General features: G+C 55.8%; 1 protein-coding gene across 3 annotated transcripts in view; it reads right to left on the bottom strand.

The window, feature by feature from the left end:
- The window catches only part of PPFIA4 (PTPRF interacting protein alpha 4), a 35,344-nt gene extending 19,054 nt beyond the window's left edge, over positions 1-16,290 (bottom strand). For all 3 annotated transcript variants that reach the window (XM_067310527.1, XM_067310526.1, XM_067310529.1), the window contains exons 1-10: positions 15,546-16,290; positions 7,857-7,958; positions 7,574-7,738; positions 6,616-6,690; positions 5,203-5,298; positions 4,485-4,706; positions 3,795-3,941; positions 3,140-3,278; positions 2,688-2,767; positions 783-914 (exon numbers count right to left, since the gene is read on the bottom strand). In XM_067310527.1, the coding sequence (XP_067166628.1) occupies positions 783-914; positions 2,688-2,767; positions 3,140-3,278; positions 3,795-3,941; positions 4,485-4,706; positions 5,203-5,298; positions 6,616-6,690; positions 7,574-7,738; positions 7,857-7,958; positions 15,546-15,782 (1,395 nt within the window). In that variant the 5' untranslated portion in view covers positions 15,783-16,290. The remainder of the gene's footprint in view (positions 1-782; positions 915-2,687; positions 2,768-3,139; positions 3,279-3,794; positions 3,942-4,484; positions 4,707-5,202; positions 5,299-6,615; positions 6,691-7,573; positions 7,739-7,856; positions 7,959-15,545) is intronic.
- Positions 16,291-21,734: the final 5,444 nt, after the last annotated feature.

The raw sequence follows: 21,734 nt of genomic DNA, 5'->3' as shown, positions 1-21,734 counted from the left end.
GGTGCAGAGCAACTTGGAGACAGACCTGGTCCTAGATGCATCAGCTTGGGGATGCATCTCCCATTCGTGGGGGAAGCCTGGCTCCTGTAGGAACCCAAATAGAGGTTAATTATCAAGGGCTGATCTCCCCTCTGCAAGGCAAGGATACTCCTTGCTCTGAGCTACCTGCTCTCCCAGTTAATTGCAATCACACTGAGGCAGCAGCAACTCCAGCTGGCTCCTGCAAAGGAAAGCCCAGCTCCCCAGGGTGAGTGGGATGGGATGTGGAGGGCTGCTCATGGACTCTGCCTCAGGTTGGACAAGGCAGATCAGTCTGGCAGCAGGGCCTGGGGGACAGGAAAGTTTCAAGGCAGCATGTGCAGGTGGGCAGGAGGTGGGAGAGGGTGAACGCTGCATTTTCTCCTGCAAAATGCAGAGAGGGGTTTTGTTGTGCCAGCTGGGCACAGGCTGTGGTCAAGGATGCGCAGGGGAAGGCACAGGGAAGCGAGGGAATGGAGCAGGGCAAATCCTGCTGCTGTTAGAGGTGAAAGGTGGCAGAGAACGGGTCTTGCAGGGTGAGGGCTGGCCAGAGGCAAGGGCGCAGTGCAGAATGCGCTTCCCTGCATTCCCACCAGCCTTGGCGCCTGGCTGGCATCCTGCACGTGATCATTTCTCCATCCCTGCATGGGTACTTCCAAACCTTTGCACTGCAGCTGACTGAGGCTCTGTGCCAGAGGGGATGCAGACCCCTCACCCTCCCCGGAGCCCCAGAGGACCCCCTGCGCCAGCACTGCAGTCACTACCTTCTCCTCCAAAGCCGCCATCCTTTCCTTGAGGTGCAGCTGCAGCCGCTCATTTGACTCGCTCAGCAGACGGTCCACGGTGTCTGAGAGCCGCTTGTTATGTTCCTCGTTCATCTTCTCCCGCTGGCGGGCCTGCAATGGCAAGCGGTGGACAGTCACGTCAGTCCTTGGGGATGCTTGTGGCAGGAGGGGACTTCAGACCTGCTCCTCCCGCCATGGGGAACCAGGAGAGGCTTGATGTTCCCCTGCCATCTCATTCCCGCTGGTGGCGTAACAGCTGATCCACTGGGCCCAGCTCTGGGAGGAAACCCATCCTCACAGCACACATCACACCCTCCACTGGGGCTCTGCTGGTCTCTGCCACATACATTTCCCAGCCAGGGCTGAAGCACAGAGTGGACAGCATCCAAGGAGATGCACCTCTACCCACCTGACAGTGCCCAAAACCTGATCCACGTGTCTCCCACTGCCCTGGGATGCACTAGGGAAGCCAGGGTGTGTGAATAAGATCACACGTGATGTAGTATGGAGATCTCCATGAAGCACAGCGTGGGTGCAAGAGCCCTAAAGATGCCTGGGCAGGGGATGGCAGGCACACGGCAACGGCAGCAGCGTGGCTCTGCCTCAGTTCACGTCCCCCAGACAAGCAATGCCAGCAGGCCCCTGTCTCGTAAGCAGCAACCCTGTGTGATGCTCAGGAGTTGCCCAGGCAGTGCAAGAGCAGGTCCCACCTGTGCCCATCCTCGGAACTGGCAAGGAGGAGAGCAGGCTCAGCCCTGACACTTTTGGTCAGCTCTTGGAAACAAATAAAACTTTAGCACAAAACTTGATTTCAGGAGAATGTTTTGCACTCAAATGCCTTCAAAATATTGGTGTTTTAAGGCTTACAGATAATGGGATGTGGGCTGAAATGCACAGTGATACCATCAGCTGCATCAGGCAGTCAAGAGGACAACCAGCTATTTGTAGATCTGCTTCTAAAAAGACAAGGCAGGGCCCAGATATGCTCTCTGGAGAGAGTCCCTGACATGAGGACAGTCACAATCTGGGGACACCTTCCAGACCCCAGTGGGTACCAACGCCCTGGATTCACAAAGGTTTCTCCAAATCTCCGCCCTGGGCCACCACAACCTGGATCTTCCCCAGCAGGACCAAGAGCTGGGTCACATGCTGTACTGCTGCCTAGGTGAGCTGAGAAATGGGCATCGCAACCTCCCTTGCCAACAGCTAGATCGCTGGCTGAGGAGCACGGCACCAATAGTACATCCTGCAACACCCCGGTTCAGCCTCCCACTTCGAGGGGTCATGTTCTTTGTTCCTAGCGCCCCTCAGTCCAGCTCTGTTACTGATCCAGGCTGGTGGGAAAAGCTGCCGGAGCCAGTCTCAGTATTTCACGGCTTCTGCTAGGTGAAGGAGCTTTCATGGCAAGCACCAAACAGACTCTGGACAGAGCTGGGAGGCTCCATCCACCAAGCAGCCCAGCACGCAGGCAGGAGGATGAGCTTCCCCATCTGTCCTGTGTTTGGGCTCCTGGCTTGGTGCTTCTGTCCGTGCCTGGCACTGCCTAGGCAATGCCCTGAGCTGCAGGCATGGTGCAGGGAGCAAGGGGGTGGTGCAGGGAAAGGAGTGGATGAGACACACTAACAACAAGAAAGGATGCCTGGGAGATGGGGAAATTGCTGCACAGCTGGCAGCAGAGACTGGCACCAGCTCCTGAATGACTCCAGACAGAGAGATCCTGATTGGGAAAGGACTAACCAGACCTTTCTCCCTATCCTGCACTGGAGATATCAGCTGAGCCAGCCCGTTGCAGTGTGCCCAGGCACCTGCATGCCAAAGCGAGAGGGAACTGAAGCTGGACCAGGACCCACAAGGACTCCCCCATCCGGGTTGAGCAGCACTTACCCTGGCCAGCTCCTGGTTCTTCTCCTCCAGCTGGCTCTCCAGCTGCCGAAGGTGCTCCTCGATGCTCCCGTGCCTCTCTTCTGCCTGGGAGAAGCAGAGCAGCCCTCTTGGATGGTGAACCCCAAAATTTTGTGGTCCTTCCTGCCTTGCAGCATCCCTCCCCAGGATGCAACGCTCCCTCCCACTGCCTGCCTCCCCACCACGGTTTGCTGTGCTGTCAGCCCCAAAATGACCATGCTAGCAAGGGGATCAGAGATGGAGGCACTCCACAGCTGGAATGAGAGCAGGGAGCCTTGAGCCTGCAAGGAGGGCTTGGGGGCTTGCCAGGACACTGGGGAGCAGTGGGCCACTGGCCCTGGGGCTCTGTCACTGCACACAGGTGGCCAGACCTGTCTCTTCCTCTGGTTCCTGCATGCTCTCCTGGCCTGGCCATCCCCAAGTACCCCTCACACTTGCCTTGGTGAGTGCCGCGATGCGCTGGGCCAGCTCTGCTTCCACTTCGGGCAGCGTCTCTGCTTTCCTCATCGTCTGCTGCAGCTTCTGCTCCGCCAGCTCCAGCAGCTCTTGCAGGTGCCGGGCTTTCTCCTCACACTGCAGAACGGGGCACAATAGGGTGCCTGGCACTGAGGCTTGCCTGTATCCCATCCCCAGTGCCTACTTCTTCCTCCCAATGGCCTGGGGTGGTGGGAGCCTTCAGGTCCAGCTCTGAGCTGGTCCCAACTGGGAGGGACTAGTCCCAGGTGGGGGAAAAGGGTGATGGGGGAAAATACATCCTGCTCCCACCACTGTGGTTGACCCATGACTGGACCAGAAGGGTCTGATGCTTCCCATTTCAATCCCTTTCCAAATCCCCCCGAAGATGCTGTCTGCACATGCTTCCTACACATGTTGCCACTGGGTCTGTGGCTGCAATTGCACCTGGAACTGGTGCTTAGCCTCGTCCCTCCAGGCTCTGCTTCTGGCTGTCATCTGGCACAGTCCCAGGCCTGCAGATGGGGTGTTTCAAGGTAGGGGGAGGATGGTGGTGCACCAGCTAGGATGTGCCAGGCTCGTCTAGCCCCTTGCAAAGCTGGTGACATGCTACCCCATCCATGTCAGCACTGGTACCTGGCGGTGCAGGGACTCCTTGTTGGCCAGCTCACTTTCCAGCTTGTCGTTGAGGTCGTGGATGGAGGTGGCTTCTCGCTGGGCTGCCAGGTAGCGTTTCTCCAGTGTGGTGATCCTCTCCTCCATGTCTTCTTTCTGAGCCAGAGCCTGAGAGAGCAATGGGGCAGTCATGTCCCGTACGAGTGGAGAACTACAGTGGCGAGTCCCAGTCCTTCCCCAATCCCTCTCCCCATTTATGGTCCTGATCTGTAACCTTCAATTTGGGAACAACCAGCCACACAGCTCCTGTAAGCCTGGGACACCCTCCAAGTCCAAGCACACAATAAAAAACATGCTTCGTACAGGGATGAAGGACAACAGAGTGGGAGGGGATAGCAGGAGAATCAAGTAATCACAGAAAAACCACCCTTTCCACTAGTACGGACATGTTTCACTGCTGTGAGTCTGCAGCACACCTGGGTTCCTTGGCATCTGCTCACAACCTCAGGGAAGCCCTGCTGATGGACTGCCTCAAAAATCCCCCAAAGGCAATGGTCTATTTTGAGAAATGCTGGCCTTAACCCTCCTTTCTGCATGTACAATAGGAGTTACAATCCCTCCCCAGCCCAGAGTGTGGAGCAACTGTGAGTGTCTCTGAAGCCGCAGCAGGGCCCAGGACAGGGTTTACAGTGTGACAGGGCAATGCCTAACCTCTCGGAGGTCCCTCTGGTACTTGCTGCTCATCTCCTCCGATTTGATCAGATCTTTCCTGGCAGTGCCCAGATCCTCCTCCAGCTCGGCGACGCTGGCAGCCAAAGCAGAAATGCGCTCCTTGGCCTGGACCACTTCAAAATTCTGCTTCTCCAGGAGCTCCTGCAGCTCCACCACCCGCCCTGCCTCATCGTCGGGGTGGACGGAGCCGTTGGAGAGCCGCTGCAAGCCAGCAGAGAGGGGTGTGGATGCCTGACTGTCCCAAAGCACGAGCTGGCATTGCCTGCGGCTACCCAGCAGACAAACATGGCCCTGCAGGGACCTGGCGTGACGGGGAGATGCCAGGGAGCACAGGGATGTGGGGCCCTGGGAGCCACTGCTAACAGTCTCCACTAACCAGAGACATGGCTCCTCACAGGATCAATGAGACAGGGATGGTTGAGGGCTGAAACCCTGGATGCGCAGAGCATCCCTGGGAAGCAAAGTCCCAACAAGTGTCCCAGCAGGAGCACAGATTCCCCTGCACTGGGAAATGGCCTGCTTGGCCTATATCCGCCTAGCAGGGAAGGACATTTCCCAGGGGATTAGACCCAATGGAGAGGGAAAAAGGTTTTCAAATGTCCAGGGGTGATTCAGCATCCTGTAGGCAGCAACAGGTGGATTGGAGAAACTGTGGCTCAGTGAACACAGCCAGAGCAGGTGTTTTCAGGGCTCTCACCTTCCAAGGAAGCTTCTGTGCCGGCTCCTTGGGTTCCCTTTCATCCCGCTCTCCTACTGGGACCTCCCGCACAGGGCCTTGCTGCAGAGTGGCCACCTGCAAGACAACAGGAGTTAATCAATCAGAGAGACCTGACAGGACTGGCTGGTCAGGCCCTGGGTGATGCCAGCCTTGCTGCACCCATGTCCTGGTGCAGGAGGACAGGGAAGGCGACCAGCCCCTGCATAGTGCTGGGGAGGCAGATGGAGGCCACTGCCACACGCTGGGAGAAGGGAAGGCAGATGGTGCTCAGGATGGGTCCCACAAGTCTGTGGAACACAGATCAGGTGTCCTGACCTCTCAGTTGCAACCAGCTTCCCACCAGCTTCCCCCACCTTTAAGAGCAACCGTAGTATTCAACCAGTGCCTATTGCTTGGGGGTAACTGGAGGGAAAGGCTGAAGAAAACAGAGGGAGGCAGAGATCCTATGCAGGGTACGAGGGGGTGAAATGAAGGCACAGCACTGAAGCAGGATGAAGCTGCATCTTGTATGGAAGTGCTTGTTACGGCCATGCAAAGAGCCTGAGCCCCAGCGGTGAGGTGTTGCTACATGAGCTGAGCCCTGCATCCTGGGAAGCATTTCAAATACAAGCAATATTACTAGTTTTGGCAGCCAAACAGGCTCCAGACCCGGTGCAAACATATGCAGCAGGAGCAGGAGATAAACCCCTGCATCACACCTTGCTCCACTGTGGAAGGATGGGGGAAAAGCTCTTTGCAAGGCATTCAAAAGCCAAGTGCTGCCTCCCCACCGAGCCTGGAAAAGTATTGTGAGATATGCGCTGGCAACTGGAAATAGGAGCAAAATTTTGCCAGACAGAGGCCTTAATGGGTCAGGCTGGCTCTTTTTGGCAGCAGTGGCTGGGCTCCCAGATGAGCAGGCTAAATATTGGAGGGAGACAGACAAGTCCCTGCGTCAGGGCCACGCAAGGAAGGAGGTGTGGAATGTGAGACAGGGTGCTTGGAGCAGGGAGATTTGGGTCTTTGCTGAGGCAGGAAAAACCCCAACAAGCAAAGTCACTGTCAGCCAGCTGAAGTGAATCAGGTTCAGGTTGCTTTTGTCAGTGAAATGAAAATCCAAATGGCAAAACAATAGAGGAAAACCTCATCTGTGAGACAAAAGGTTTCATGGAACTATCGGTTTCTTTGTAGATATTAAGCATGCGCAAGCCTTGATATAAATAAAACCCATTACATTAAAAATGCTGAGAGCCATTTTACCAGTTTGCATGATCATTTTGGGGGCTGAATTTCACCAAATTCAACATGAATTCACAAATTGGGTGTAACACACTCCTTGGTGCATCAAGCAGTCCCTGTCCACCAGGTGCCCCAGCAAGGGCCCTGGCATAGGATGCGAAATGTCCCTCTTACCTGCCGATGGGCATCCACAAGCTGCTCCTCTAAGGTTGCCACTCGCTCTAACGCTGCTCGCAAGCGCTCTCGAACCTGCAGTTGTGCAAGATAACGGGAAAGGCTGTTACTCATCTGTAGCGAAGGTGTCCAGGAGCCAGGCAAACTCCCAGCCCCTCCTATCTGGCTGACTGCCAGCCTCAGGTGGATCACATCCAGGGCACAGGCTCAGCAACCTGAGGGCAGAGATGCTCCATCCCATCATCTGAGGGAGTGAAAGCACATTGGAGAGGAACAGCCTGGGAAAAAGTGACTCTTGGAGGAGACTCAAGGCTGGGGCACCTTGAAGATGTCTTTTAACAGAGCAGGGAGATGCTCAAGGCAAATGAGTCAGGAGGAGCAGCTGTGGGTCCTAATGCAAAGACCATATCAGGATCTCAAATACCAGCACTCCCTTCCCCGACCCCAACAACCTCCCTGCAGCTCAAACCCTGCAGCATCTACTCAGCAGCTCCACCGGCTTGGCTCTGCAGCTGCAGCTCAGGTCTGAGCCACTGTATTTCAGCACAATCAGCCGTATGGCCTGGCCGTGGGTTGGGGCTGCAGAGGGGTTGCCCCGGAGCTGGGGACACACGGAAGTTGAGCGCACAGAGCTCTGCTCAATCTGATGTCCCCGTGCACGTGCAAAGGCAGCTGTGGCACAGAGACTGCCATGCTGAGCCTAATGACGAACCCATCTGGAGGACTGACGGATAAAATCATGGTGCTGCAGCTTTTGGCTACCCAAAAACTTGCTGCTGAGGGACCACGTGTCACCACCCGGTTTAACAACAAAAAATGGCATCCAGAGGGAGAGACAAGGCCAGGCCACCCTGGGGAGAAGGAGGGAGGTTGGGTCAGAAAGCCTCGATGGTTGGTTCTGAGTGAAGGACGCTCACGGAGTGAGCCATGAGGGAGAAGTCCCAGCAGCCCATCTCACCTTTTCGTCTAGTGCCTTGAGATGCTCAAACAGCGACTTAAGTGCTTTGAGCACCTCGACCTCACTGGAGACCCCGGATGGCGACTGGGCCTGGCGCTTGACCACGGTCATCCTCAGGGACCGCTCATGCCTCGACACCAGGCACTCCAAGTGCTCTAGCAAGAGCTGCAAGAGAGCAAGTGTGAGGCTCTTACCATCCTTGCCATGTGGATACTGACCCAGCATCTCATGGTGCCCAGTGTTTCTGGGAGCCGAGACCTGAACAAGAGGGTTTTACGCTTACCCGGGTGTTATTGCGCTCGGCTTTCAGCTCTGAGATCTCCTCTTCCCTCTCCAGGAGCTGCTCCCGGCATGCGCTGAGCTCCCGTGTCAGCGTTGCAAACTCCTGCGGAAATCAGGGCACGGCTGTGAGCAGGAAGCACACGACGGAGCCAGAGCCAGTGTGCCGGCCCTGCCGCCAGGATCCCCATCACAGAGCAGCTTCCATCCAGCACCTGGCCAGCGAGTGAAGGGGATGGGGAGGGGAAGAAGGGAACGAAGAAAAACCAAAGGAGAAGCACAACCAGGCTGGGAGGCAATTTATTCCTGGACTCCCCAAGGGCTTTAAGGGAGGAATGCAGCACCTTGGTGTTTATCCATTTGGTTTGATTAATAATGACACAAGAAACTGCTCTGCAGCTCCAGAGGTGCTCGACGGCATTTGAAGCGCCCCAGCCAAGGCCGCCAGCATGCTTCCATCCTCACTGTCCCCTTGACACAACCCAGCAGCGCACCTGCCTTGGAGCGTCCTAGCAGGTTAAAACACACTGCAAAGCCACAGCCAGCCAGGATGGGTCCCCTGGCCCTGAGCCGACCTCTGCCCATGGCCTCAGGGCCTGGCTTTACCCAAAATTTCGTTCCAAGGGAAATGATAAGAACCACCTTGGGTCAGCAAGTTGGGCTGAGATGTTCAGACCATATCCAGAGAAAGGCAGATTCTTGCCCAGTTTCATCCCTGGCACCCCAAACCGCTCGGCCAGCTTTCCAAGTGGTCTTGTCCCCCTTTGAGTCTTTTTACTCCCCAATTTCTGCAACCTCTGGGGTGCAATCGAGGAAGGGATGAGGCACAACCCAGAAGGGTCACATGCACCTCTCCTGTGGATGAAAGCAGCAGGGTTTGGTGCAAAGTGCCATTGTGCAGCTGTGCTGAAGCAAGCCCTGATGTGCTCCTTCCAGCCCCAAGTCCCAGCCAAGAGAGACAGGTCATAATGGAAGATGTATCCCACTTGCTACCGGTCTTGCAGATGCCAGCAGTCCTTGCTCCGGCCACCGGTCCCTCCTGGGAGGTCACGGCCAGCAAGGAAGAGCTGGGCACAGAGCAGTGCCAAAGAAGAGCCATAACCCCCCCAGCACAGATTTTGGGACATGATGGGTTCCTTAGAAATAGAGCAAATGCACTTGTGACTGTACTGGAGGGGAAAGAAAACCTGCTATGAACTTTCCACAGTGCAGGAGGGTTAATTTTCTCTTTAAAAATGAAAATCAAGTGTCCAGGTTAGCCCAGGAGCGTCCTCCCACTGCTCCCAGGGCTCCATTGCTGGTTTAGTCACCAGTTTATGCCACGGCTAAGCAACACTTTGCAGCTGGAGCTTTTTGGAGTGTAAAATGCAAATGGGCACCACCGAAACGCTTCATAAATTTACATCGGTTTCACACTGTTGCTGAGAAGAACTAAAAAGGAAAAGGGTTTCAGAAGAAGCTGAGATTTCTTTGAGCATTAACAAACCAAATTTCGATAAGGGGCTGAGAGCAGTTTTACAGCGTGAAATTCTCTTTCGCTCTAATTTTCATGTTTAAAAACCCCAATCTTAAAATTGAAGCAAAACATTCAGGCTTAAGCTGAATTAAACACTGATCAACTCAAAGTGAAACCTCCTGCAACAGCTGACATCTTGCCAAGAAATGAAGAGCTTTTAAATCTATTTGTCCCAATCAAAAATTTCCTCTCCCTTCTCTCCCCATGCTCCACACGGCTCGCACTGATGTCCAGTCTCTGTCTGAAACCCTCTTCAACAACACAAGAGCACAGCTGTATTGGATGGGATTGTTTTTACCTCCAATTGCTGATTCTTGAACACCTAACCCTGAATGGAGGCACCTTTCTCCCAACGTCACAATTTTTGGAGTCGTTTGCAAGGCAGGGTTGTCTGAAATCCCAGCACCAGTCCTCTCCCAGGATGCAGCATCTCTGTATGCCAGGCAGCAGATTTCCCGTCATTTCATCCTTGCAGGCTAACAGGGGATTCACCGGGCAAGGGTTTAGCTTTGCCATGGGAAGAGGCTGACCTGGCCTAGGCCCTCGAAGAGACACTGCCCTCCCTCTCCCCAATTCCTGCTCTCACAGTGCTTTTCAGTCTGGGGTTGATATGAGGATGGTGGTGTCAGAGTGACACTGAGACCCCATAGTGGGACAGGATTGAGCATGCCACATGCCACAACGGGGAGGAAGGGAAAGAGCAGTCGCAGCAGGCAAAGTCACCATCTCCATGAAGAGCCACCTTTCTGCCCATCACCATCCCTTGGGGCTGCTGTCCCTTGACATCTTCACCCCAGGATCTGAACTCCCAGGCTCCTTTCCAGCCCTGCTCCTGCCCCATTGCTTCTCCCGAGACTTCTCCAGCCCAATCTCCATCCATCACCCCCCCAAAATGACCTCAGCAAGCCAAATCTCTGCTGACAGCCCCAGCCGTGCCCAGTGACCATCCCATGCCTGCTCTCAGGTCATCCTACAGCTCCAAAAAGTACAGCAAAGCCTGCCATGGAGCCAGCTCCCGGGGAGGTCACCGGACCTGGCCAAGGCTTTCCCAGAGCTGGACTCTCCCCAGCCCCTGGGGATTAAGATTTGGCAGAGGCCAGCGGCACACGCATGTGCACGCGCATCCCCATGTTATGCAAGAGCTGCACACAAGAGCAAGCAGCTTGCAAGCATCCATGCGGATTACGTTGGGGCTTGGAAAGCCGGCAAGGGGAAAGCATGCAAGAGCTGCAGCAAGAGCAGTTAGCGGTGCTGAGATTAGGTGCCCATATATTGATGGCTGGTTCAGATTTAGGGATACATCACTCCCCAAGTCCCTCGATACGCCAGGATAGAGACAGGGAGGCTTATGGAGCTCAGTAAAAGCATCCTTGCAGCCGAGAGGTCCCCAGGGCCTGTCATTCAGCAGCCTGAGCTATAACAGGGAGCGATGAAGCACATGGGCTGCTGACCTTCCCCCAGCACCGGGCAGGGACCCCACGGTTCCCAGATTTGCTGAGGGCTAAAACACTTGTTCTGCCCCGTGGCTGGCGGGGAAGGCCGGGGTTGCAGAGGTGGATGCTCTCCCCACTGTGCTGGGAAGTCAGCACCACTTACTTGGTGAGCAAGGGACGGAGCCCCATCCACCTGTGTGGGTGACAGGCTGGGAGGAGGCAGACCCATCCTCCCAGTTTCTCCTTGCTGTCCCAGGAGCAGAGCAGCAGAATTACGAGAAAGCCCTAAGTCACTGTCTGAGGGATAAACACAACCCCTGGCAATGTGTGGCATGGGATTATGAAGATTAAATCCCGCCAGGCAAACCCAAGGCTTCAACCACTGCCTGCCGTCAATGTCGGGTAGCACAGCGGCACATTCTGGCCCTTCCAGCCACGGTGCCGTGACTCTGTGTGGACCATCCGCAGGGAAGAGGTGTCCCCCGCTCTTGGCGCACAGCCACGACTCCCGTATTTCCACCCAGCATTGCTTGGAGATGAACGTGCATACGGCCGAGCAAGCAGGAATCCAGATCCCAGCACCCTCATGCCATAGGAGAACAGCCAGCCCTAAGGGTCCAAAGCTGAGCCGCTGGATCCCTCTCTCCTCCCCTAAAATCTTGAGACACTTAAAAGGCTTCTCCTATTTCCCACCCAGTTAGGGTTGTATTTTCACATTGCTCTTTGCAAGCGTGTATTCTATGTTTGTAAGTCGAATGGAAGGAACTGGGGGGATCGTTTGATGTCAGGACGCAAGGATGCCAGGGATGGAGGTGGGCTCACAGGCACCTCCAGGGAGCTTGGGGGTCTTAGCGGGTCTTCCCCTCCCAAAAGCCCAGCTCTCTGCTCCTCGGGCAGCCCTGAGAGGCAGCGAGGGTGCAGCGGAGAGGGGCCTGCATGGAAGATTTGCAGGAGGTTTCCAAGGACATCAGTATCAGCAGCCTCTATGAAATTTGGAGGCCTGTTCTCCCTCTCACGCTGCTGGGTACAGGGAGTCCTGCTGAGCCCCCAGTCACTGGGGGGCAGGGAGAATTACTGTCCCACATGGGACCCTGTACTGCGAACACATCTGGACACACCTGGAGTCCTGCACATTGCATCCCTGGGTCACATTTACAACCAGAAAAGCAGGGATGGGAGCTGAGCTGAGCAGTCAGGCAGGAGGGAGCTGGCAACCATGCCCAGGGCCCTGGGGTGCTGCTGAGAGCACCCGTACCCCGACCAGGCCTTGGTCCTCAGCACCAGAACTTGGCCCACACTCCCTGAACAGCAGGGAGGGGAGAGGAATTGGAGTTGAGAGCTTTCAGCCTGATTAAGTCGCATTCTGTGCTCCCACATGAATAAATAAATCATGTAAGAAGCATTAAGGCAGCTTAGTCTCCACGGGAAATCGCCCTGCAGTTCTGCCTTTTGGGGGCTGAGGAACATCCCCATGGAAAAGGGGGGGGGGGCGGCTCAGCCACATGGCACCTGGCCCCACATGGGCATGGGGGGCCAGGAGCTGCAGGCTGGAGCATCCCTGCCTGCCCCATCCGTGGGTCTGCCCCAGACATGTATGTTCCCTGTCTGCTCCAGCTGGGGAGAAAAGCCCGCTTTCATCAACCGAGGGGCAATCTGGCATTGTAGTCCAGGACCCAGTACGCTGGTGCTGGAGAAGGGCAGGCCCTGGAGCATCACCGGCCTTCAGGATATGCCCAGCCGGTGCTCTGGATCCCATGCAGAGGCAGCATCACCTGGCTGCCCCAGTCCCCTAAAAGGATTCAGACTGCCATGTCCCCTGGCCACCAACCTCCTCCCAACCTCCCCACGCAACACATCCTCTGCACAGCCGGGGCTTGGGCTCTTTAGAGATACTGGGGAAGGGTTATCAGCCTCGTGGGTGATAATCGAGGGTCTGAATGCCCAACCTGCCCAAAAAGCAGGGTTTCTTCAGACAGTCCAGCAGTCCCGGATTGTCCTTTCCCGATGGAGTCTGACTTGTTGCAATAAACACCAGGGCAAAGAAGGTTTCAGGAGGGGGATACTGGCTCACAGAGAGGTAGGAGGAGGAGGAACAGGATGGGACAGGCACCCGGAAAGCCCCTGACCTGTGCCTACATGCTACACTCCAGAGGAGAAACCGGCCGCATCCTGCTTACCTGGTACATGCACATGCTGGGGTTAATCCCATTGGGCAGGTGAGCGCCTTTGGGTTTGCTCCCTGCATTCATGCCGAGGCCTCATCTCCGGCGAAGGCTGGGGCTAAGGGCGCTGGGGGCTGCCGTGCCTGGGTGCAGAGCCGCAGGGCGGACAGTCGCCTGCCCGTGCCGGGGAGGAAATGGGGCTTGTTGGGAAAGGCAGGCAGCAGGAGGCAGCAGGAGCTCAGGGAAATTCCCCATCTGCCACCTGCACTAATCACATCCCTTGCCGTGGTGCAGGGGAGCTGGAGGGACCGGCAGCGCTGGTTGGGAGCGGGGCACCCAGCGAGCTCGTTGGTGCAGCGCGCTGATGCGGAGTCCTTTTGCGGTGACCCAGTTTGCTTTGGTCTGTCTGCACATTGCCCATGCCAAGGCACGGATGACCCCTTACTGCAGCCGGAGCAGAGACTAAATCCGCGTGGTCCCTTAATCCGAGGCGGCTGTGGCAGGGTGGGTGGCATGTGCTCAGGGTGACCTGGCTTGCTCTCTCCAGCTGCACGTTAGCAGGGGAGCCTGGAGCAGAGGGGACGCGAGCCACCGGCACACAGGAGGTGATGGTGGCCGTGCCTGTACCCTGGACACCTGGAGAACAGGGCTGAGAGGGCACCGGGGCACTTTGCAGAGCATCTCTGGGGACAGGGAGCAACCCATACATGGGGGCTCCAGGAGCTCCTGGGAAGCACCTCTGGGCTTTTTGCTTTTGGCAAGCTGAGGAGAGCCAGGACCAGTCCAGCACTGTGCACTGGGACATGGGCTGTCTTCCCCACAGGCTGCTTCCCTCCATCCAGAGTGGAGGAGGGATGCTGAGAGTTGGTTGGCCACCAGCCCAAGCTCTGGCCTGGCTTGTGCCATCTATTTCAGTCCATTGACCATTTCCCAAGCTGGCTCTCTTGGGTGCCTCACACTGCAGCATGCAGGCAAAGCAACAGGATCCAAGATCTCAGGACCAGCACAGTCACGTGGATGCAAGTCTTTCAAGCCTTCTGCTTCCCCTGCCTGCTGGGCTCTTGGCAGGCTCTCCCTGAATCCCACCCACAATAGAGAGGTGCAAAAGCCCCCCGAATCCTGCTCCCTGCAAGGTCCTGCAGGGAAGGTGGGCAGCTCAGATCTCTCCTGTGCATCCCTGCAATGTTTCCCCACCTCCCTTCCTGGCCTGTGCATCTCTGCTTGCAGAGCAGAGCTCGAATCCAGGCCTCTGGAGTACCTGCAGCAGGATCTGCCAGTGGAGGAGCCAGGAGGAGAACAACACAAGGTTTTAAAGCAGAACCAGAAATCCCAGCAGGGCCACAGCAAGCCCCGATTCCCCTGTGTCCCGGGCTGCTCGCTGAGCCCAGATCTCTGGCAACTTCCCTGTGTGCTGCTGTCTGCTCCAGCTCAGGGAACAGATGGACCCATCACATCACCCTGATCCCTGCTCTGTGCCCAGCATGGCAACGGGGCACCACAAAGGAGGGCTGGTGGCAGAGTTTGCCCTAGTGGGCGAATGCTGCTGGGCCTGGCGTCTCCACGTGCCCACCCTGCCTGGGTCGAGCTAGGCGGCCTGCCCGAGCATCCCTTTCCCAGGGCTCAGTCCCGCCAGCTCCTTCAGAGGGTCTGTGGAGCCAAGCCTGGACCCCTTAATGAGTCCAGAGCAATTTCTGGGTGCAAAGAAGCCCTGTCCCACTGTGAAAACTTTTTCTGTGGCCTTGGGGCCCACAGCTGAAAAGGAGCAGAGCAGGGCTCTAGCTCTGATTTGGGAGTGAGGACGTCTTGCTCAATGAGAGGTAGGCAGAGCAGTGCCCTGAGAACATCCTCCAGGAATGAGGATCTTTGGAGATCAGATCCAAGCGCAGCAGAGAGAGTGGCCAGGGCTTGGCAGCATCCAACATCCCCTCTCAGGCACAGAAAGTCTGCATCTCCCCCCTTGCCCCCTGGGGCAATGGGGCTGCTGGAAATGAGCCCTCCCGGCAAGAGAAAGGACAGGGAAAGGGAGTTTCCCTCTGGCAGTGGGGAAGGAACATGGCTGATGTCCCTGTTCAGAGACTGCAAGCAGGAAGGAAATGAGGTGGGGGTGGGGAACCCACGAAACCGAGGACTGCCCTATGTCTCGAGGAGCCAGCTAGAGGCAGCAAGCCAGCCACACCACCCGAAACGCACCATCCCACGTGCTGTTTGGTACCAGAGGGCTAGCGTGGGCTCTGCGTCTGCCTCCCCGTTCACCCTGGGGCATCCTCGGGAAGCTATCACCTCTTCCCCATATGCTAACAGGGACATTGTGGTCCCATGCTTCCCCACACAGGCTAACAGACCAACAGGGTATGGAGGAGAAGGGGAGCTGTCTACCCTGGTTCTGGCTTGGCTTGGGAGAGCTTACATGTTTGGGAGAGCTTACATGTTCTTGGCACAAGGTGCAACACAACCAGCACCAGCACCACTATAACACCAGATCGGCCTTCCTAAAAGAATGGGCTAAAAACCACCCCAAGTGGCCTATCCCCCCTCACACACCTCAACACGGGCTCCCGCTCTTCCTGGGGTCGGATCCTTACCTGAGGGAGGGCCGAGTTCAGCTGCCTCTGGAGCTGGTCCCGCTCCCGCAGGGTCTCCTGCAAGCGGCTCTGGGTGACGGAGAGCGTCTCGCGGGTCTCCCGCAGTGTGTCTAGCAGCTTGTCCCTCTCATCCAGCATGTTCACCATCAACTGCTCAAAGTCAGCATCGGCATCAGGGCCCTGCTGGGGACCCAGAGGGTCCCCCTCACTGATGGTGGGCATCACCTCGCACATCATGGTGGGGCACAACAGGCAGGCAAGGGTCCTGGAGGTGACCACGGGCCAGGTAGTGGGTGCTGTGGAGCTGCAGGGCCCTGATCACATCGCTATGGGCTCCCACGGACCCTGGGGAGCCAGTGCTGGAGAGGGCAGCTGGGAGGCAAAGGTCAGGGGCTTCTCCATCCCTCCTGCTCAGGCACCCACTGAGGCCTAAGTGGAAGCCAGCATCACTCCCATGGGGATGGAGAGATGTCCTTCCCACTGAAGAGGCTCTCGCAGATTGAAATCTCTCCACTCAGCTGTTCGTCACTGCTGGGGCTGTTGCAGCCCCTTGTGCTGCTGCTCTGATGCCTTTTGGAGGGGCTAGAGCATCGACGAGTCACAGGAACGTTGTTCAGAGGGGAATGAAGTGGCTCTTGGAGACGTGTCCCGATGGGGAGCCCAAGCTGACAGCAGCACAGCGAGCATCTGGGGGATATTTGGGCTGTCCGGACATGCTGAGGAAGAGTCAGATGAAGGAGGGCTGTTCTCCTCCAAGGCTGAGTGAGATGATCACTTCTGGTATGGGCACGCGTCTCTGTCCAGCATCGCAGCTCTTTAAACTCAAGGTGGTGACCTACAGGAGAGGGAACAAAGATCAGATCCCTCCTGCTGCCCCCAAGACCCCTAGGGCACCTCCGAGCACCCTATGTACCCCATCAAACCTTGGGTGGCTGCAAACAGCAGGCTCAGCCCCCATGGGAGTGGGCAATGTCACCCGTCCCCAAGGGGGTGATTGAGCAGGGGTACCCACTACCCCCCACCACACGCCGGCCTGCTGCCACACTGAGCTGCAGGGACCAGCATCCCTGGGAATGCTGACAGATACATTGGAGCCCTTGCAAAAAACCTGCAGCAGCCTTTGGCATTCGTATATCCCAGGTCAAGATCCCATTGACCTCCTCGGAGCACCTGTCTGCTGATAGAGTCCGCAGCCCACGTGTCCCCCGGCTGCAGATACTCCCCATTAGCCTAAAATCAGGATCAAACCCACAAATTTGGACCAAGCCTGGCATGAAGTCAAAGCAACAAAAGAACTGAATGATCAGATTAATGTTCATGCTCTCTCTCTTTACAGCGCCAATGGGGACAGATGCGGTGGGATTGGTCATTCAGCATTAAATCAGTTACAGTGCGTCCTCTGATGATCATATCTCTGCCTGGGGGTTGGAGCCAGCAGCATTCCAAAATTACTGCCCAAGTATATGCACCATCCCTCAGCCAGCGCTAGGGATGAGAGGCTGGAGGGGAGAGGCAGAACCACCAATTTGGGCAGCAGCCTGGATTTATGCTGGATTAAAGAGTGGTGGTCCCGGAGGACTTGACCCTGTGGGTGATGCTGGTAAAGCAGCCTCACATCTACTTTCACAGCCAAAAGCCACCGGGGAGAGAGGCTGGGACACCTCCCAGCTTGCAGCCTGCGAGCAGAGATGTGGAGACTTAAAATAACGGGAGGAGGGGGGATGCCAGGAAGCGCCTGGAGCTGCCACTGCAGGCGAGGAGCCAGACAGGGATTTCTGCTGATGCAGCCTTTCTGGGAACGCATCTACCTGGTACAGCCAGACGAGGGGCTCCAGCAGCAAAGGTCGGTGTGCTGCTGTCATGCCAGCCACTCCAGGGACCCCAGCCACCCCAGGGACCTGCCAACCCCTCATTGCCATCTTTGCAAGGTCTTGTCGGCAAGGATGCGTCATGCTGGGGGATAAACCAGAGGCAGGACTTGAACGAAGCAGCAAAACCCAATGTGGTGAGCTTGGTGTGAGGGCAGCTTGGCTAGCACCAGCCAAGTCACCCTTAATTTAGCAATTTTCTAAATCTTTGCAATAGATAAAATGCCAGAAACTAGGACTGAATCTCCTTGTATCACCCCCTTTCCAAACCAAAATACACATGTGGGCAAAAAGGACCTGCATGCAGTAACAGGCCCCACCAGCCTTTGCTAGACCTTTGAGCTGGAATAAATGCCTGTGCTTTCTGCCTGTATATCAAACAGATCAGTTGCACTGTGGGGCATTTCCCCCCGTTCAAAGACAGTGTATGTAAGGAGACGGCGTGTGCACTCGGACGTGCTGACACACATCGCTGCTGCCGAGGCCAGGGCAACCGTAGCTGCGTGCAAAGTTCTTGGGATGACATTGTCTCATCAGCTGATGGGAAGTTTGACACAAGAAAACCCTCTAAAAATAGAGAAGCCCTGGCAATAGCACTAGCCCCTCAATGTTCATCCAACACACTGCGGGTTATGCTGAAAGCCAGCTCTCATGGGCTGGAGATGTGGGACAGGGCACTGTGTGGCACAGGTGGCTGTCCCACATCCTTCCCTTTTACGTATTTAAGTCATATTCCTCCAGTGGGATAAAAGCCGTTGCAGGCACGTAACGCTGTCCTGAGTCATGTTCATGCTCCTCTCTGGCCATTAGGACACAGATGTCTGGGATAACTGTGCGCTGAGGGCGTCCTGTCCCCGTAGCATCCTTGCAAAAAGGAAGCTGGAGGAGGAAAGGGCACAGAGCACTCATGCAAGGGTCTGTCCAGTCCCCAGCTCTCCCCGCGCTGAGTTGGACATGAGTTCCTTCCCATAATCAAGCGGGTAGAAGGTTCTCCAATCCTCTGTCCTCTAACTGGCAGCCCCAGCAGTACCTGCACGTGAGCACGGTCACACTGCCAGCCCTCCTGGAGGCAGATGCCCCACGCTCTTGGGAGACTCCAGGCAGAAGAGCAGAAATCAGTCATACCCCATGGCTAAGCCCTATTAATTTGGGTGCAAAACCCAAACCAGGCTGCTTCTATGCCCCATCTAGCTGCTGTGCCTCTGGTTCTGCAGCTGAGCATTGAGAAACATGCTTACACCGTGGAGAACCAGACAGCCCCCGAATGTGACGTGATGCGAATGGCAAAATCAGCCACGTGGCCATGTCCCCCCATGCTGCCAGCGGGGAAGTGAATGAATTAGTGGGCGAATTAAGAGACATCGATCAAGGACGGGAGGGAACAGCCCCATGGGTGAATATTCACAGGTGTTCAGGGAGAGGAAACGCTGCAGGGAATGACCAAGTCATAAATCTGATGGGAGCAATGTTGGGAGGGAAATTTATCCCAGCTGCAAACGCAAAACTGGCTCTGTGTGCCAGCAGCACATGGGGTGAGCAGCATCAGGACGCCGAGGGTACCACCAGGAGACTCTGCAGACTGGGCTGCGGTGGCTCCCCACGGAGGTAATCCAAGGGGCTGGACCCACACAACGCAGGAGGACACACAAATTTACCCCACAGCTCCACCCCCATGCATCATCCAAGGGCTAATTTTCTTCTCACTTCCACCATGGCCAAACACGCGTACGGGCACTTGCAGGGGGTATGGGTGAGCCCACATGCAATTTTGCATCATTGCAACCTGTTCCTGCATACAGTTACATCCTGTTACCTTCACTGTACATCTGTGCTCTGCCCTCTCGAGTGTGGCTCAGCAAAGGTGTGATAGAGCATAAAACTATCCTTCCAGGACAGGCAACACTTGTCTCCTAAGGGTCCAAAGCTCCTCCATACCCAGGTTTGGGGGATGTCTTCAATGGAAAGGGCAGTCACGTTGTCCCCTTGCACACTGGGCCACCAGTCATTGGTGCTATGGAGGATGCGTGCCATGGTATAAGGCTTCCTGGAGAGATGCTACAAATCACTGCAGCTGGAGAAGCACTACAAACAGGGATGAGACTTCTTACTGCCACAAAGCGCTGCCAAAGCCCTTTTGTCCCGGCCTGAAGCCCCCAGGCACATGGTAACCAGCCAGCCCTGGGCTTTCAGGCTCTCTGTGTACACTATTGACACCCTGATGCTCATCCCCGGCTGCATACCCATGCGTCTGCCAAGGCAGAGAGGGATTGGCACAGGAAAGCCTTGTTATAACCTGGCCGTACCTCAAGCCTCCCTCTGCCTGAACGACCCCCGCAGGCAAATCCAGGCTGATGCTCTGCCACACTCAAAATGCTCCCTCTGCAGTGGAGGCACCAGCTACATCCATAACCACTACAGATGGACACTGACACTCATTCAGACCAGCACAATTTGGACAGTACAGCCTAATGGGAAGCACCACTGTCTGGGGTCAAAGCAGCTGCAGAGGTGGCATTTGTGATGCCAAATGAGGACGCCAGGGCCAGACCAGGTTTGATACCTGCTATCTTGGAGCCCTTTGGAGCCAGAAGTGTTCAGCAAGCAGCAGGCAAGGGTGAGTGCACACAGATGTGCACCCCTGTGATGGCACACACACGTGCAGGGATGTGCACGTGCACAGGGATGTGAACACACGCAGAGGTGTGTACCTGCACAGTGGCAAGCATGCACACAAGAAGCTCAAGTCTAGCATCAGCTTCCAACTGCCTAGTGATGACTTTGATCAGGACAGATGCAAGCAACCCCCCCACTTCTGTACCACCCCAAACCTTTGGATTGTGTCCATCCTCCCAAACCAATAGAAAATCACCCATTTTCACACACCTTTTCCCCTGTGAGTTCAAGGAAAAAGACACAGATCCCACATGGTGAAGCCGGGCATTTCTAGGCGGGCTTGGATGCCCAACTGGTCACTTTTAAGCATCTTGGGGATGATGAATGTGGATGACCACCCAAACCCAAATGCATTGCAAACTTTGCCCATGACTTCAGGAGCAGCAGAGGCAGACCTAAAGCAGTCCAAAAGTGCTGGATATCAGAAAGGTCTGAGCTTGCTTGCAATTAGCAGCAAAACAGTGCCTGTGAATCTCAATCTTTACAACTGTATCCGGTAAAACTATGTAAATGCTAATGTCTGGGTTAGAGGGCCTTAACTGATGGGACAATCATTGGCTGGAAGAGTGAGGATGCAAAGAGACAGCTGGTGAGCAGAGAAAACAGACACTGCACAGCTCTAACCCTTTGCTGGGTATTTTTAGTCTAGTGGGGCTGCCAGGCACAGACTTGTTGGAAGCAGGTTTGTCGCCAGTGAAAACGTGCTTCCTTTATAACCTTCCCAAAATGTTGCTTTTGCCACCGTTTGGGACAGCAAAATAGTGCGGCTGTGCATTGCCCGCTTGGAGAGGCTAGTTTGCAGTGACAGCGCCCAGATATGGAGCAGCTGATGGAAAATGTTTTTTTTTTCCCCTGGGCTGATATTTGCTTGGTGCGACTCTGTAGAGAGCCAAGCCACCGGCAGGATGCTCGTCCTGCAGTGCGGGACACAGCATCCATCCAGCACCCTCCTTGGCAGCCACACAGGTGACCTGGAGAGCACCCCAATTTGACTGGCACCCTTTTTACACCAGGATGAGAAGCACTCCCAGCCTCTATCCATGGACAAAATTGCCCGCACACCGAGGCAGAGAGAGGTTCCTGAGTCTTCTCTGAACATCTTCATTCTCATCTCAGCCCTGACAAGGGAAAAAAAAACCCTCCGTGGCTCTGTCAGCAAGATCATCACCCCAGCAGGCAGCTGGCAAAGATGGTTTAACACACACCTCAGAGGCAGCAAGCTCGCAGAGATTGATCATTCCATAAAAATGTCAGTTTGATCTTTTCTGCTCTCAGAAAATCCTCATCAGCTGCCTAACCTGGCCTCAAAAGAGCAGCGCTGTTGGGGCAGGAGAGCCCAGCGCCGGCACGCTCCACGGCCTCGTCCATAACCGTGCCAGCACCCAAGGCTTGCAGCGCACCAGCCTGAGAAGACTCTCCCCTCCACTCAGTCGGCCACATCACCCGGCTGAGCTGCGGCACAGCACGTGATCAAGGACAGGGTCCTGACCATCCTGCGCTGACCCCTTCCTGGCCAGACCTGGGAGGAAGAAGGATGGTGATCCCCTTTTGCTGTAGGTTTTTCCTTGTGGCACTTCTTCTTCCATCTTTGCCTTTTGATGTTGTTAAGCGTCATTATATGGACAGGGTGCAAAGAGCCATATCCTGA

This window comes from Apteryx mantelli, chromosome 25 (genome assembly GCF_036417845.1).
Source record: "Apteryx mantelli isolate bAptMan1 chromosome 25, bAptMan1.hap1, whole genome shotgun sequence".
NCBI lineage: Eukaryota > Metazoa > Chordata > Aves > Apterygiformes > Apterygidae > Apteryx > Apteryx mantelli.
This window is presented reverse-complemented; position numbering and strand designations above follow the sequence as displayed.